A 13,938-nucleotide genomic window follows, 5' to 3' on the forward strand; every position below is an offset into this window, starting at 1 on the left:
TCTCCTTTATCGATTCAATTAATTTTACGACCTGCCGATACATCGCGAGTCCCTCGGCTTCAACTTCGCGCTCGATTCTCCCTCGTTATAAAACGTGACAGGTACGCGTGACAGGTGCAACAATCGACGTTACCGTCGACGATACTCGCGACAGAATCGAAAAGTGTGACTGCACGCTCGCGACGCGTGTATATTCGTGTAAGGCTGGATTCGCGAGCGAAAACATTCGTGCGCGCAACAGCGCGGGTAACTAATGGCTTGGAGATACTGATTACCACCTCTAATATCGTCCCCGACCTCATTTTTAATCGGACAACATTCCGATTTGGCAATTAATCCGAACTCGCGGACGCTCTTTGTTTCAGAGAACGGAATGCTCGCCGAGCGAGTTGTCGCCAACCCGCGCCTACATTTATATAAATATTCTTTATTTCGCAATGATTGGAATGAGTTCGTATCATTAGTCTCCTTCCGCCACTTGTAATTCTCGGGCGCAACTATAAATTTACAAAAACGTGGGCGTGCGCTGACAGCTTGTACGTCGTGGCGTATCATTGGCGAAACAGGTTTGTTCGCCGATACTCGCGCTGATAGTCGCATTAATGACAGGCCTGTCTTGATTGACCAATTAAGATTGGCGACGGGATTTTTCGCGTGCTAGGGTAAGATTCGTAGGGAGATCGCAGCAGGGGGATGATTCGGTGGGAATTAAAGGCGCGCGCCCTCAGTACGCACTCTCGCTGTTATCGACCATCAGGAGAGGAGGCCGAGCCGAGCTGGCTCGAGCAGAACCGAGCGACACCGAATTGTGGACACAGGGAGGCGAGCCGCTCCGCGAGTCGTCCCTTCGTCGGCCCAGGATCCGGATCGGTATCCCGGGTTACCGTCGATCGCGATCCCGCGAGAGCTCGCGCGTTTCGCGGCCCGCTCGCGTCTTCGTAAACGTCTTCGAAGAGAAACGGCAGCAAGAGGCTCTCGCACGACGCGTCGAAGAACGAAAGAATCGGAATTCCCCAGATCCGTACGCTGTGTTTACATCTCCCGAAGGAATCTGACATTTTTGCGTAACTCACTCCCGCGGGTACGGAGAGGAGCATCGGTTGCATCCGCTGAAACGTAAATATCGCGCGCGCATCTCCCGAACGGATCGACAGCAGTCGATCGTGTGTCAGTGTCCCTTCGCGTTGCGTGTCTTGACCGTATGCTTTGCGTTTAACGCGTTTTATCGCGTGTCGACGTTCCGTGTGTTACAATAACGGTCCACCCACCGGAGTGACTATGACAGTGGTACCCGCGCGTGATTCATCGCGATCGACCCTCGTCTCCACTTCATCGCCGTCACGTCTGTCTCAGTGACCACCAACCCTTCGTGGATGCTCCAGATTTGTTCGCGCGCGAGCCCGCGATATTAAATTCCACTTTATCAATTCGATTTCGAGGAGTGACTGATCGATCACCCAGGTGATCTCTTAACGTCGAACATCTCGGAATGCGAGTAGCTCGCCGAGTCGCCGACGCTCAGATCTCGCGAGTGTCACGCACCAGCGGATTTAATGGTTTGCGATTTTGCGTCGTAGTTATCGTTTAAAACGCTTGCCGTGCGGGATGAGAGCGAGGATCTCGTTTCCACGAGGGGCGATCGCGCTGCGTGACGACCCACTGTGCGGAACAGCAGGCTGAGTTTCGGCAGCTCCCAGCTCGGCGGGGACCATGGCGATTGTTCGGTCGGACAGCAGCGTGAACGCGAAAACGTAAGCTCCGCACCCTCTCCCGCGAAAGCTCGCACTTTTCCATCGCCATCGCACGCTACGCGATCCCCATCGATTCCTCGAGAGAGACGTTTCTCAGAAAGCCGTCTCTTCGATTCCGTCTGAAACGTCCTCCGTATCTATAAATATATGATATTCGGCCGTGCGTACAATAAACTGCTGCATCACCCCGTTGTCTTCGGCTCTGCTCGCCGACAGTCGCGTCATTATCGTCGTGCGTAACGTAGCGTGAAAAATAAATCCCGCTTTGCGCGCGGTTTCTCCGCTCTCTTCGATCAGGTCACCCCGTGCTGAAATAATCATATTCCGATTGAGAGGCGTTGCGAAACCCGGAGGAATGTAAAGTTATCAATATTTTTCAGAATAATCTCGACAACTAAGCGTCAAGTCTTATCTTTTATTTTGCTTTTTCTTTTACAATTTTTTCACTTTAGTTTAGGAATTGAGGTTTTATCGTTCAGCTCTGCCATTAGCTGCCGAGCCTCGCCGAGGCCTCGTCGGGTAATGGGTTTGCAGCAATTTTTTCTCAATCTCAATCGTCGTACGTTTTACCCGAGTCCGGTGGCGCAAACCCACGTAATTATCGGCAGCTTTAACGTTACGTGGGCCGACGCGAGAATAATAACCAAGGTCAGGAGCGCGGACAGTGCTGAAAAACGAAATATCGATTCAGCACCGTGTCGCATCGGCCGCATTTTCCCCTGTGACGCACGTCGTTGCAACGCCGCGAGATGCATTCAGCATCCACGCAGCGAATACCGCACACGGAATGCAGCTGCACTGCGCGACCGTCGTGCTTTCAGGGCACCCGGTGGCCGAAGCTGCGACTATCAAGGGCCCCGTTTTCCCCCCTAAGGGAAACTCACGCGACCTGCCCTCGTCATCGATCTCGGTCATCTTCCTCGCGTCCGAGTTTCAGAGTTACGTTAATAATCGTTTTATTGGATATTTTCCTACGGCAGAGAGATCCGTTATCTGATTTAATTAAATCTTGTTTTTTTCCCTTTTTCCTCCTCTCTGATTTCGCCTTCTGGATTTCCCGCAAATTCCGCGAGAACCGGAGAGTTGCATGTTGCCGGGCGTAGTTTTAGTGTGAAAACTGGTTCACCTTCGATCTACTGGTTACACCCACCTAGCTGCTGGTTTTTTATTACGATATATTTCTACTCGTCGGGAGTTTCAGCTTCGCGTGCGACACGAAATAACGGAAGATCGATAGGTTTGAACAGACAAGATCTATGATCGAGAACGATCGTACGAAGGATAGGCTGTGAATCGCTCGAGCCAACCGAATCACTTTCGAACCTACCGATTACTTTCCGGTCAGTAATCAAGAATTTCTTGGTGATCTCGTGATCTCGTAAATGCTCATTCGAACGCTTTCCGAAAGAAACATTTGTCGGTACTATTTTTTTTACTACACAGTTGGAAAATTTGTACTAAATTCGACGTAATATCGCATGTCCCAAACGGTCCACTCAAATTTTTGTGTTAATTTAATACAAGATGAATATGTTAGAAAGTAATATAAATATTATGTGAAAAATTAACACAAAAAATTTCGACACAGTTTGGAAATGAAATGTGGAAACATGTTTCTTCATTAAAATTAATATTTTAATATATTAACACATTTTATTCATTTACTTTTTATTTTATGTTTTAAGATTATTGTACATTACTCTTTATATGTTATTTGTTTATTCGCTTATAAATTGTCTTATTTTAAGAAATGCTTAAATATTAACTTAACACAAATGTTTAAATAACATAATCATGTTATGTTAATTAACATTTGAATATGTTGAAAATTTTAATGGAGACCGTTTTTAATATAAATACAAAATTTAAAAGTTTTCCATTGTGTAGAGTTCAGTCAAAAAATTTGAACATATGGTATGCTCGATCTGTTCGAATAATTTAAAATAAAAAAAGTGAGCATTCAGTTCAAACATTTCGGACAGTTCGAACTTCAGCAGTCTCAAAATGTCTGAAATTCGGATAATTCAGATAATAATAAAGATAAAGATGCAGTATGCATTAAAATAACAAGATCAGTTTTTTTACAAGTATTTTTTTACTCTAAAATATTTCAGAGAAAATTTATGTTTGACTTTTAATAATTTCGAACTTTCGGATCTTAAGTGAGTTCAAACAGTTCGAGCTTGGGATTGAAACTATCCAAACTATTCGACTACCTGACATTTTTGAGCGCTAGTTTTCACGTATACGCGGAACAAAATTCTTCCGCGGAACATATAGTGAGTCGAAGAATGTTCTTCGTGCGACATCAACGTGAAAATTAATGGAGAATGCAAACTGAAAGTTAATTGCCTCTCTTAAAGCTATTCTAATTCGTGATTTTTAAAATTCCGTTATACTTTACGAGCGATAATTTGAAAATTGTTTCGATCTCATCTAAGTTTCCCAGTCAATTAGTTCAGCCAACGTGACGCCAATCCGGGAGATCTGACAGTTACAAATTAGAATGCGAATAGAGGCAAGAAGTAAATCCGATCGTTTCTAATCACCGATCGTCCGATAACGGGGACCGCGCGGGTTGTCAGGGGGAGGTGTGCGCGTCGTAAAGCAGGTGCTTGCGTTACGGGCTCGCGTTGCGTAAGCAGATAACAATCGGTGCATTTGCGACGGCCGTGTCGCGTGGCGATCACGCTCCGGTGTTCTGTTCCTCACATTTTTTCTCTTCTTCCCCTCCCTCACCCCGAGTCTCCCTTCGTCCTCCCTTCTCCGCCGAGGTGAATTAAAGGTGGATTGAAAACGCGAATGACGCAATCGCGAACCCGTTTCGTTAAATTTACATTCGTCTGAATTTCCGGTTTTAGTCGTCGATCGCCGATTGCCGATTACCGCGATTGGACGGAATAACCGTTCAACGAAGGCCGCGCCCGTGCGTCTCATTTATCTACGCCGACGGCTAGCTCACTCGGCAAGTTCTCGTTCAAGGCTGCGCGGGTGACCGCTACGATTTTTATCCTCCGTTCTTTTTTTTTATTATCTTTTTTTCTCTCTTTTTTTCCCCGTCTTGCAATTAGCGCGAGTGACGAGTATTCAATTGAATTATGCAGACATGCGAGAGTCTCGTGGCTAACTTCCTTATTTGACGTTAAGTGACTCCTTATCTGACGTTCGAAGGAGAACGTCGTGGGGATGCTTAATTGCTACTTTAATGACAGACTTATATCTTAAAACGTATCGAGTCTCGTTTGTACATTTTATTTTTACCTTTTCAAGAGCTTCAAACGGAAGAAAAAACAAAATGACTGTGGCATGCAGCAAGTTACTGTACCTAAATCTCACATCGCAAAGTCGTCCTTAGCTTCGTCCTATATTTTGAGTCAACCTATCGCTCATTTGTTACAACAATGACGTGGCTAAAAAAATAAAATTTTCCACTTTGAATATTTGGAATTATTAATATTTAATAATGCTATTTTAAATGCGATTTCGATGTAACGATTCGGTCTACTGATTCCAGATGAATAAAAGCCTCACTACCTCCATGCGTTGAATTCTCATCAGAATTCCCGTTTTTCAGGTAATTAAAAATTACAAGGTTTTGAGTTTTTGTTACATCGTTGCTGTGACGGATGAGCGATACAAGAAATATTTGATCCGCATGAAAGTAAATCAGCATTGCTGCGCACGGTACGAAGAATTCTTCTTATTTAGGTGACCAACTCGCGGATGAGGAAAACGTCGATCGCGACGGTGGCTACCCGTATCGTAATGAGATCGAGCGAGAGGTCTGATCGCGCGTGAGGAGGCATCACACGAGTAATCGCGAAGCGACAGAGAACCGCCGAACGGGGTGATAACGATGGGTTCCTTGCCGAATCTTCACGAGCTGTCCAAGGACAAGCTGGGGAGCCCGGTGTTCAAACCAGCACCACTCGGCGGTCTTGGTCCGGCGCGATTGCCGCCGCAGCAACCGCCGCTGGCGCACAGTCATAAACGCGCGAGAAGCAGCGGGCATCATCATTCTACCTTGAGCGACAACGATGCCATGTTGGAGGTATCGACGATACATCGCGGATCGATTGTCGAGTCTCCGAGTGATTTTGTTAAGCGTAACGCGATCATGTCTCTACGAGAAATAATTTTTATGAATACCTTCTAAATCGGAATTTCAAGGTATTATTCAGGGTTGAAAAGTAACGCGTTATCGTCACAGTTTTTTTATCAGGTTTTTTTAGTGACGGACTGATAATGGCGTTACTTTTCTTTTTTAGTTACTATAACGGTAACGTTGTTACATTTTTTCAATAATGGTAACAAATTCAACAATTGTTTCTTACATCTTGAACCTATTTGTGACAATTGCTATTGTACGTCTCTGTTTTCAATCTTCAATCTCTTATACTCTCTAAATCGGAATTAGTGTATTATTCACTGAAAGACAGTGAACAGCTTAATTTCAGTGGTATACTTATAACTATGTCAATCAGTCATGTATACACTGTCTTTCAGTGATAATACACTGATTCTGATTAGTGAGATCAGTAATAATACTGTTTCCAACCAGTGAGAGCCCCCTCCCAAGCGGAATCACTGAAAGACGGTGAATAATCACTGATTGATCACAATTATAAGTATAGCACTGTAAATTAGTAAGATTTCATTGATTCAAATTTAGACAGTAGTAATCACACACACATACATACACATAGTCTGTTGTTATGTTCAAAACCATCTTAAATATAGTTTCAAGATGTCATATTCATACATATATTTTAAGAACAATTTGAAATTTGAAATTATCATGTATAAGTTTTTAAACATAAATTAAAGGCACAAAAAATACAAATTTTATTGTATTCATAAATTTATTAAAAATTTAATCAAACCTTTTTAATTTACATTTTGAGCATTTTAAAATCTTTCTTCTTAAATTTTTTGCACTCTTGTAAATTTAAGATGCAAAATAATGTTTTCATTAATATTTTAATTAAAAAAAACATTAAAAACCCGTACAGCACAGAATAGCAAAAATATTGCAAAATATTGCTACAATTTTTCAGCAATTACAGCAACGATAAAATGTTCGCTTCAGAAATATGTGAAGTTGCAGCAATGTTAATATATTATTATATGTTACTGCAATGTTGCTGCAATATTATGTATCAATACTTTTTAAAGTAGACGCTTTACCATTGCTGCAATATTTTGCGATGATTTTTCTATGCTACATGCTGTATGGGAAAGTAAACTTTACTGATAGTAAGATTTTATTGATTCCGATTTAGAGAATATTCTGACAATTTAAGTAGTTGAAATTATTTCAGAGTAAGATACAGCATTATGCGTGTACGATTTAGAAACCAAAGCTTAAACTCGAACCTATTGATCTAAAGTCTGATTTGACATTGCTCATCGAGAGATCCTGGATCTGAAGCTGGAGCTAAATTTAGATTCAAAGAGATCGGACTGGGAGAACACGAGGAAAAAAAAGCGTCACGATCGCGCGTGTACGCATATTTAAGTGTTCTTCGCGAGCGTTCTATCGTTTCTAATTTTCATCGCGCGGTGGACGATTATAACTCTTCCGTCAGACGAGATTTTAGATATCCGATAACGCTCGCAGAAGAACTTCTCCGTAGTCTAGTCTCTCTATTCGATCTTTTTCACGTTTGCAGCACATGGCGGCGTACTCGCCAATCTCCTGCCGGTCGACGCGCACCTCGGCGCTGTCGTGGCGGCGTCGCGACTCCATGAACTCGTCAGCGGGCGCGTCGTCGGTGCGCCGACTGATCGCGGCGGTCCGTGCGGCCCCGTCCGGGCCCAGGCCACCACGTAAGGTCGTGCTGCGCCACATCGCGCCCTTCTACTCGGCCACGCGAGCTGCTCGGCCGCCACGCTGCCCATTTTCCCGCTGCAGGCGGGCTTGGGCGCGTTCGAGCCTCGTATGGGCCCGGTGCTCCTCGCCCATCTCTACATGATGGCAGCCGTCACCAGCTGCTTCGCGCCCATCGTCGTGCAACGGCTCGGCACGAATCTCGCCATCATCGCGAGCCACGTGGTCACTGCTATCTTCGTCGGCGTGCACCTGTATCCCAAATGGTACGCGGTATCCGAACGCCACCACTGCACCTCTGCGTCCTTTCAATCGAATAATTAAGTTTTTAGTTTGATATACTGCGATTGGTTTAACTCTTTGGGACCCAATTTGTTTCTTTTTCTTTTGATAACTATTTCGGACAACTTCTACTTATCAATATAAAACGAGAATTGTATGGCATATGCGGTATCTTGGAGTATTTGATGGGACAATATGTCCCAAGGTTGGGACCTAAAGGATTAATGAAAGAGAAAAAGTGATTAAACGAATCGATAGCACAAGCTATCAAATTCTAAATTTTGACTCTCTAAGCTGGTCCAAATGTTAGCCCGAGACACGATTTGACGAAAGAATTGAACAATGGACGAAAGCGAAGAATATCTTAAAATATATACACGCGATGTTTTCTCTTCCGCATCATCAGGTACATACTCGCGCCCAGCTACGTCATGCTGGGCTGCTGCGCGAGCTCGAGCTTCCTGGCGAGGACATCGCACATTAACGTGTCCGCGAGCAGTCTGGCACTGGTTTGCGTCGATCCCGAAGATCCCGACGAGACGCGACGCGAATGCCTGCTGAGAAGACTCAACCGGGGAATCAAGCTGGCCGAAGACATCGGCCTCGCCATCGGTACATCACAGTTGTTACTTTCCTCGATCTTTTTGACATCCATATATAATCTTCATTAAAAAAGTTGTCAATTAATTGAGTAATAATTCCTACTTCATGTCTTCATTTTTTAATACATTTAATACATATATCCTCTCGATTAATCTATTTAATATCATTTCTCTATGATCCCAGGTTGCCTCATCGCTGCAATTCTCGTCAGGTTAACGGACCTGACGTCTAGCGTAGTGAACAACGACGTTTGCGGAGCCGAGTACTGTTCGGAGGAGATGTACTTTTACAACGAATCCCTCTACGTGCCGACCATGACGCCGGGCACCTCGAGAATCCTCGTCAGCATTTGGCTCGGCTTGGCGGTGCTCGGTCTAGGTATATCCTGCGCGTTCCTCGATTCTAGGGTGCAAGAGCCTCGGACGAATCACGACCGCACCAGCGTTAAGGACATCCTCAAGTCGGTGAAGTGCGCGTTTCAGGATCCAAAGCTCAGACTCGCGACGCCTCTCACGATCTTCATCGGGCTGGAACAGGGCTTCATTTATGCCGATTTTACAGAGGTAAACGAGACAAATCGACACGAGTGATCTTCTACATTTCCTTAAATAACTGATTGCTGCGTATTTTCTTAAAATCAAGTGTTCTATAAAGGAATGTATTTTGTTCTGTAAGGCATACGTGGTATGCGCCTTAGGCGGCGCCGGAGCAGTGGCCTTAAGCTTCCTGAGCTTGGCTCTGTTGCAAGCTCTGGCCGCTGCGACGCTGTCGATGCTCCTGAGGCACATTAAAAGGTACTTTGTCGTGGGTAAGTGACTTCTGACGCATCAATTTCATTAGTAAGCACATTGTCGGACCAAAACATTTAATAGATATATGAAATAAAATTAATGGTTTAGAATATTGGAACGAAGACAAATAAATTTGCAAGATAAGTAGATGAATAAAAGCAAAATTATAGCAAAAATAAAACATAAAAGTGAAGTTCATTTATGATTAAACATAGATTAGTGATTCTGGTCCGACCATGTTAATTCGAATGTGTTAATCGCGAATCAGAGACGGAGCAAATTCTGTTCCCCATTCCAGTCGTGGGTTTCGCTTTCCACGCCTGCCTTCTGCTGGTTCTGGTAACCTGGAGACCGACGGGAGACGATCCGGCTCTCTTCCACGTCATATCAGCTGCCTGGGGAGTTTGTAACTCCATCTGGGAAACTTTAATATACAGTAAGTATTATCCTGTTTGATCTATAGCGCGCGAACGTCAGAGGCAGCAAAGCTGTTTTTGGGCGAAGGCGGCTCGCAAACAAGATCGATGGTTTGCAGAAAGTGCGAATTACGTTGCGATGATAAGCTAAACTGAAATTGCGGAAGGGATTTCCAGGCTCCGCTTTGTCGACCTGCGTCTGCATTTCGTCAGAACGCGAACGCCTTCGCCAATTGTGCACACACAGCGGGTCCGCGCGAACGTATCGAACAAGCAAACGGGACAAAAGAAGCGACGAAGCGAGATATCGTCTTTGTATCCGCGGGAAGAATAAACGTGTAGAGAGGCTACGTCAAAAATAGCATATCTTAATTTACACCGCTCTTAAATATTTATTCCATCGGAAACGTAACGAGTCGGTAGCGAAGAAACGAGATGTCTCTTACGAAAAGAATGATAATTCTCCAAGAAAGGGGAAAGAGAAACTTCACGACCTTTTGCTTTTTCAGCGCTGGTGATGGGCTTGTATCCGAACGCGTGGCAGGGACCGCTGTCGACGTCGCTCTTCTGGCGCTGGCTCGGCTTGGCCCTCGCGCTCAGTCTGCACGGTATAGTGTGTATCCGTTATCGCGTGCTGGGTCTCGCCGTGAATCTGGTCCTGGCGGTGGTGCCGTACATGTGGCTGGAGAGCCGTCTCGCCCGCCGCGGCAAGACACTGGCGCCCTTATGACCAGGCGACTCGACCGCGAGCGAGCGCGGGTCCACCAGCGTCGAGACGGCGACGACGACTGAGATTAGACATCGGGGGGACTGAGAACGAGCCGTTCCATCCGGCACCACGGTAAAATCGTGGACCGGGATACCGAGACGCGGTAGCCGCAGGAGCAGCGGCCTGACGACGCAGGAATCGCAACAGCAGCAGCAACCGCAGCAGCAGCAACCGCAGCAACAACAGCAGCAGCAGCAGCAGCAGCAGCAACATCAGACGCAGGTCGGCGGCGCGACGTTAAAAGTCAAGACGCGGCGTAGGGCGAACAGCGTTGCATTCGCCTGCCGCACCGACTTCGGTCTGCCCGACGACAGCGACGATAATAATAGCCCGCCAAAGAACCCGGTGCTGCTCATCGCGGAACCTGAACGTCGCAGGAGCGCCATCGATACGGTGCTCGAAGGATCGAAGGAGCGCTCCTCGATCTTCACGCTCTCGTGAGGAAGGCGTCCTCTCGCGAACGCGCTAATGCCCAAGCGTCATCGTGTCCTTAGATAGACGAAATGAGAGCATGCTACCGTGCCGAGTGCTACGTTTCAGTGCGATGCACTTTGGATAACGCGCCGGAGATGCAATCTCTTTCTTTCTCTCTCTCTTTCTTCCTCCGTCTCAAAAACGGAGCTTGGACTCCCATACAGCACAGTATTGCAAAAACATTGCAAAATATTGCTACTAATGTTTCAACAATATTGTAACAACAATAAAATGTCTGCTTTAGAAATATTGATACGTAATGTTGCAGCAACGTTAATACAATATTATATATGTTGCTGCAACATTACGTATCAACATTTCTGAAACGAACATTTTACCATGAAATATTGCAGCAACATTTTGCAATGCTTTACAATGCAGAGCTGTACAAGATATTATAAAACTTGAAGAACAAAGTCACATGCTTTGGCGAGAGAAAAACAGAGAGAAAGAGAGAAAGAGACACCTCTCTTGAGCTTGTGCTTGCGGCTGAAGATCCGAGGTAGTCGCGAGAGCGTGTAATTCAGTGTGTACCGAGGTGTGCAGCCTCAACGCGATATCCGGTGTATCTCGTGTAAGCATTGCAAGCTATATTGCAATGTCCTATTTAGCACCCGACTCTCGGGAAGAGAGCTCTCCGTCTCACCGTCTCTCTCTCGCTTCCCCGCGAATTTGGAGCGAGGACGGCGACGATCGATGGACGCTTTAAAGCTCTCGCCAGGCGCGCGTTCGAGCCGCGATTAATGAGGATCGCTCTTCCGAAGCTGGATGGAACGGCTGTGTATGACGGACTCTATGTGCATACACGTGTATGTACATTGTACACAAATACGCTTTCCCGCTACGGTGCGATCGATGCACACGACTGAATAGCGGGGGAAACTAAGCGCGCGTATACACGTGCACACATACGTAAATCTACATATATCGTATTCTAATATCGAGCGTACCGTTTTGTATCACTCGAACGAATCGCCGTTTGACGTAACGAAACGTCGAGATGTACCTGATGTCTTTCAAGCCAAGCTACACAAGGTATAGTCGCCTCCCTTCCGATATAAATGTATATGTACATATATATATATACACGTATACCCTTACATACACACACCCCTTTGTCTATTGTAGATGCTCGTGTACGAGCCTTGCGGGCGCATCGATTTTTTTGAAAGCGAAACGACTCCTCTCCTTTTGTATACCGATCTCATGCGAAATGACACGCGCGCGTGCACCGAGCTCTAAGTCGGATTCACGATCTCAGCATCGAGGTCGAAGACAGATCGACGCCCAGATGAGGCGAATCCAGCGTTAATTGTAAGCGCCTTTAACGATTTTATTAGATATCGTGACAGTTTGACTAAGATTTTTTTATGACTATAATTCGTCGACGAGAATCACGTGTGATGACGATGACGGGGAGGACATTCTCCCTCGAATAGACTACCAAGGGTGACCTGTTTTTTTTTTTTTTTTTTTTTTTAGGATAAGAAAAACGACGATGCGGCCATTCGCGCGGCGAATCACAGAAATACGCCCATTTACAAGACATTTAGGACATCCCTCCCTGATTGTGTTAACGGCAATCGTGATCGTCTCCCGGTTCGCAGATCGTCAGTTGACATTTTTGTTACGGATCTTAGAAGCTAAGCAATGCGAAACTGTAATCGCGTAAAGTTTAAGGGAGATTAATAAGTGTTATCTCGTTTAATGTTACAAGTGTAGGCGAGTCGAATGTTAAATTAGAACGATTGGGGGTAACATATCACTGACATACATCATCCGGCGGAAACGGAGTCTGGTTTTCATATCCCTCCCCATGACGGCGACGTAGCGTATTGTTTGTACGACGACCGTCGTGAATGCGGTGAGAGCGCATTGACGGGGTAACACTTTTTGCGTTAAAAGAAAACAATTTCAAGATTCCTTCGTACGAAAAAAAAAAAATCGATAAATTTTATCCCCCCTTTTTTTCGTCTCATGATTCACATGGCACTTTCGTCACCCAATTAGATTTATGTAAACAATAATTTTAAACCGGAAATAGGTAATTATGTTTAGATTAGCTCTTAAGATACCATCAAGGGTATTCCGAGTCGGACTTGCAGTTTTTCGAAATTTGAAAGGTAATTCAATTACATTACATTTTTTTTTCCTAAAATGAAGTATAAACACATTCTAAAAGCTTGAAAGTATGTTCACAAGTTTTTACATATTTTTTAAAATAACTCTAAGTAGTTAAAAAAGTTATTTAAATAAAACTGATTTATGATGGTATCTTAAAGGTTAACAATAGTTTTACGAATCAGAAATGAAACATGATTCGATTGTGTACTTCTAGGAGAAATTCTAGGAGCCCCCTCCCTTCTCCCTGCTTCCGTCGGCACGAACCTATCCCATTTTACGGTAAAGTTTTTTATGCCCCTCATACATGTTTTCCGATGTTCGAGTTAATCGTATTACGCTTGATCGAGAGTAAGAATCGCAGGACGACGATGGGATAAAAAGAGAACGAAGAACGCGAGGTTCCGAGGAAGTGTGAAAGGAAAGAAAAACCGCTAGGACGCAAAAAAAAACTCGCAGATAAATCTCCGTACTTTTTACTCAGCAATAAACTTGCTCACTTCCGGTTCGTCGAGGAACATGGCCGATCGCCCGAGGGGCGAGAGGAAAAACAGGGGCTATCTGAGGGAGGGAAAAAGAGGAAACGACAAGAACGTTCAGTGTCCTAGCGAGGCGCGGCGGAAGGAATGTATATCGTCAGTGGCATTGGGGAAAGGCATATATTATCTGTATTTCATGAAATAATAAATATTATCTTATTTTATATCGATTGACGCTTTAATTAACTTTCATGCGCGATGCGCAAAATCGCCACTCCCGAGATCACCCGCCTACCTACGAACATCCCCAAGGAAAAGCGAACACGCTCCCTTCCAAAATCGCACGCACTTCTTCATCCTCCCTCCTCTCTCTCTCTCTCTCTCTCTCTCTCTCTCCTATATTTAATTTATATCTTGGAATT

The 13,938-nt window shown here is 44.9% G+C and overlaps 1 protein-coding gene across 1 annotated transcript; it reads left to right on the plus strand.

The window, feature by feature from the left end:
• Nucleotides 1-1,422: 1,422 nt before the first annotated feature.
• On the plus strand, nucleotides 1,423-13,740 carry LOC105208193 (UNC93-like protein). The gene is given in 9 exon segments (XM_011177977.3): nucleotides 1,423-1,751; nucleotides 5,460-5,802; nucleotides 7,424-7,601; nucleotides 7,604-7,847; nucleotides 8,270-8,475; nucleotides 8,650-9,029; nucleotides 9,142-9,274; nucleotides 9,556-9,693; nucleotides 10,183-13,740. Coding segments are annotated over 8 exon segments (1,695 nt in total). The 5' UTR covers nucleotides 1,423-1,751; nucleotides 5,460-5,607; the 3' UTR covers nucleotides 10,404-13,740.
• Nucleotides 13,741-13,938: the final 198 nt, after the last annotated feature.

This window comes from Solenopsis invicta, chromosome 14, assembly GCF_016802725.1.
Source record: "Solenopsis invicta isolate M01_SB chromosome 14, UNIL_Sinv_3.0, whole genome shotgun sequence".
NCBI lineage: Eukaryota > Metazoa > Arthropoda > Insecta > Hymenoptera > Formicidae > Solenopsis > Solenopsis invicta.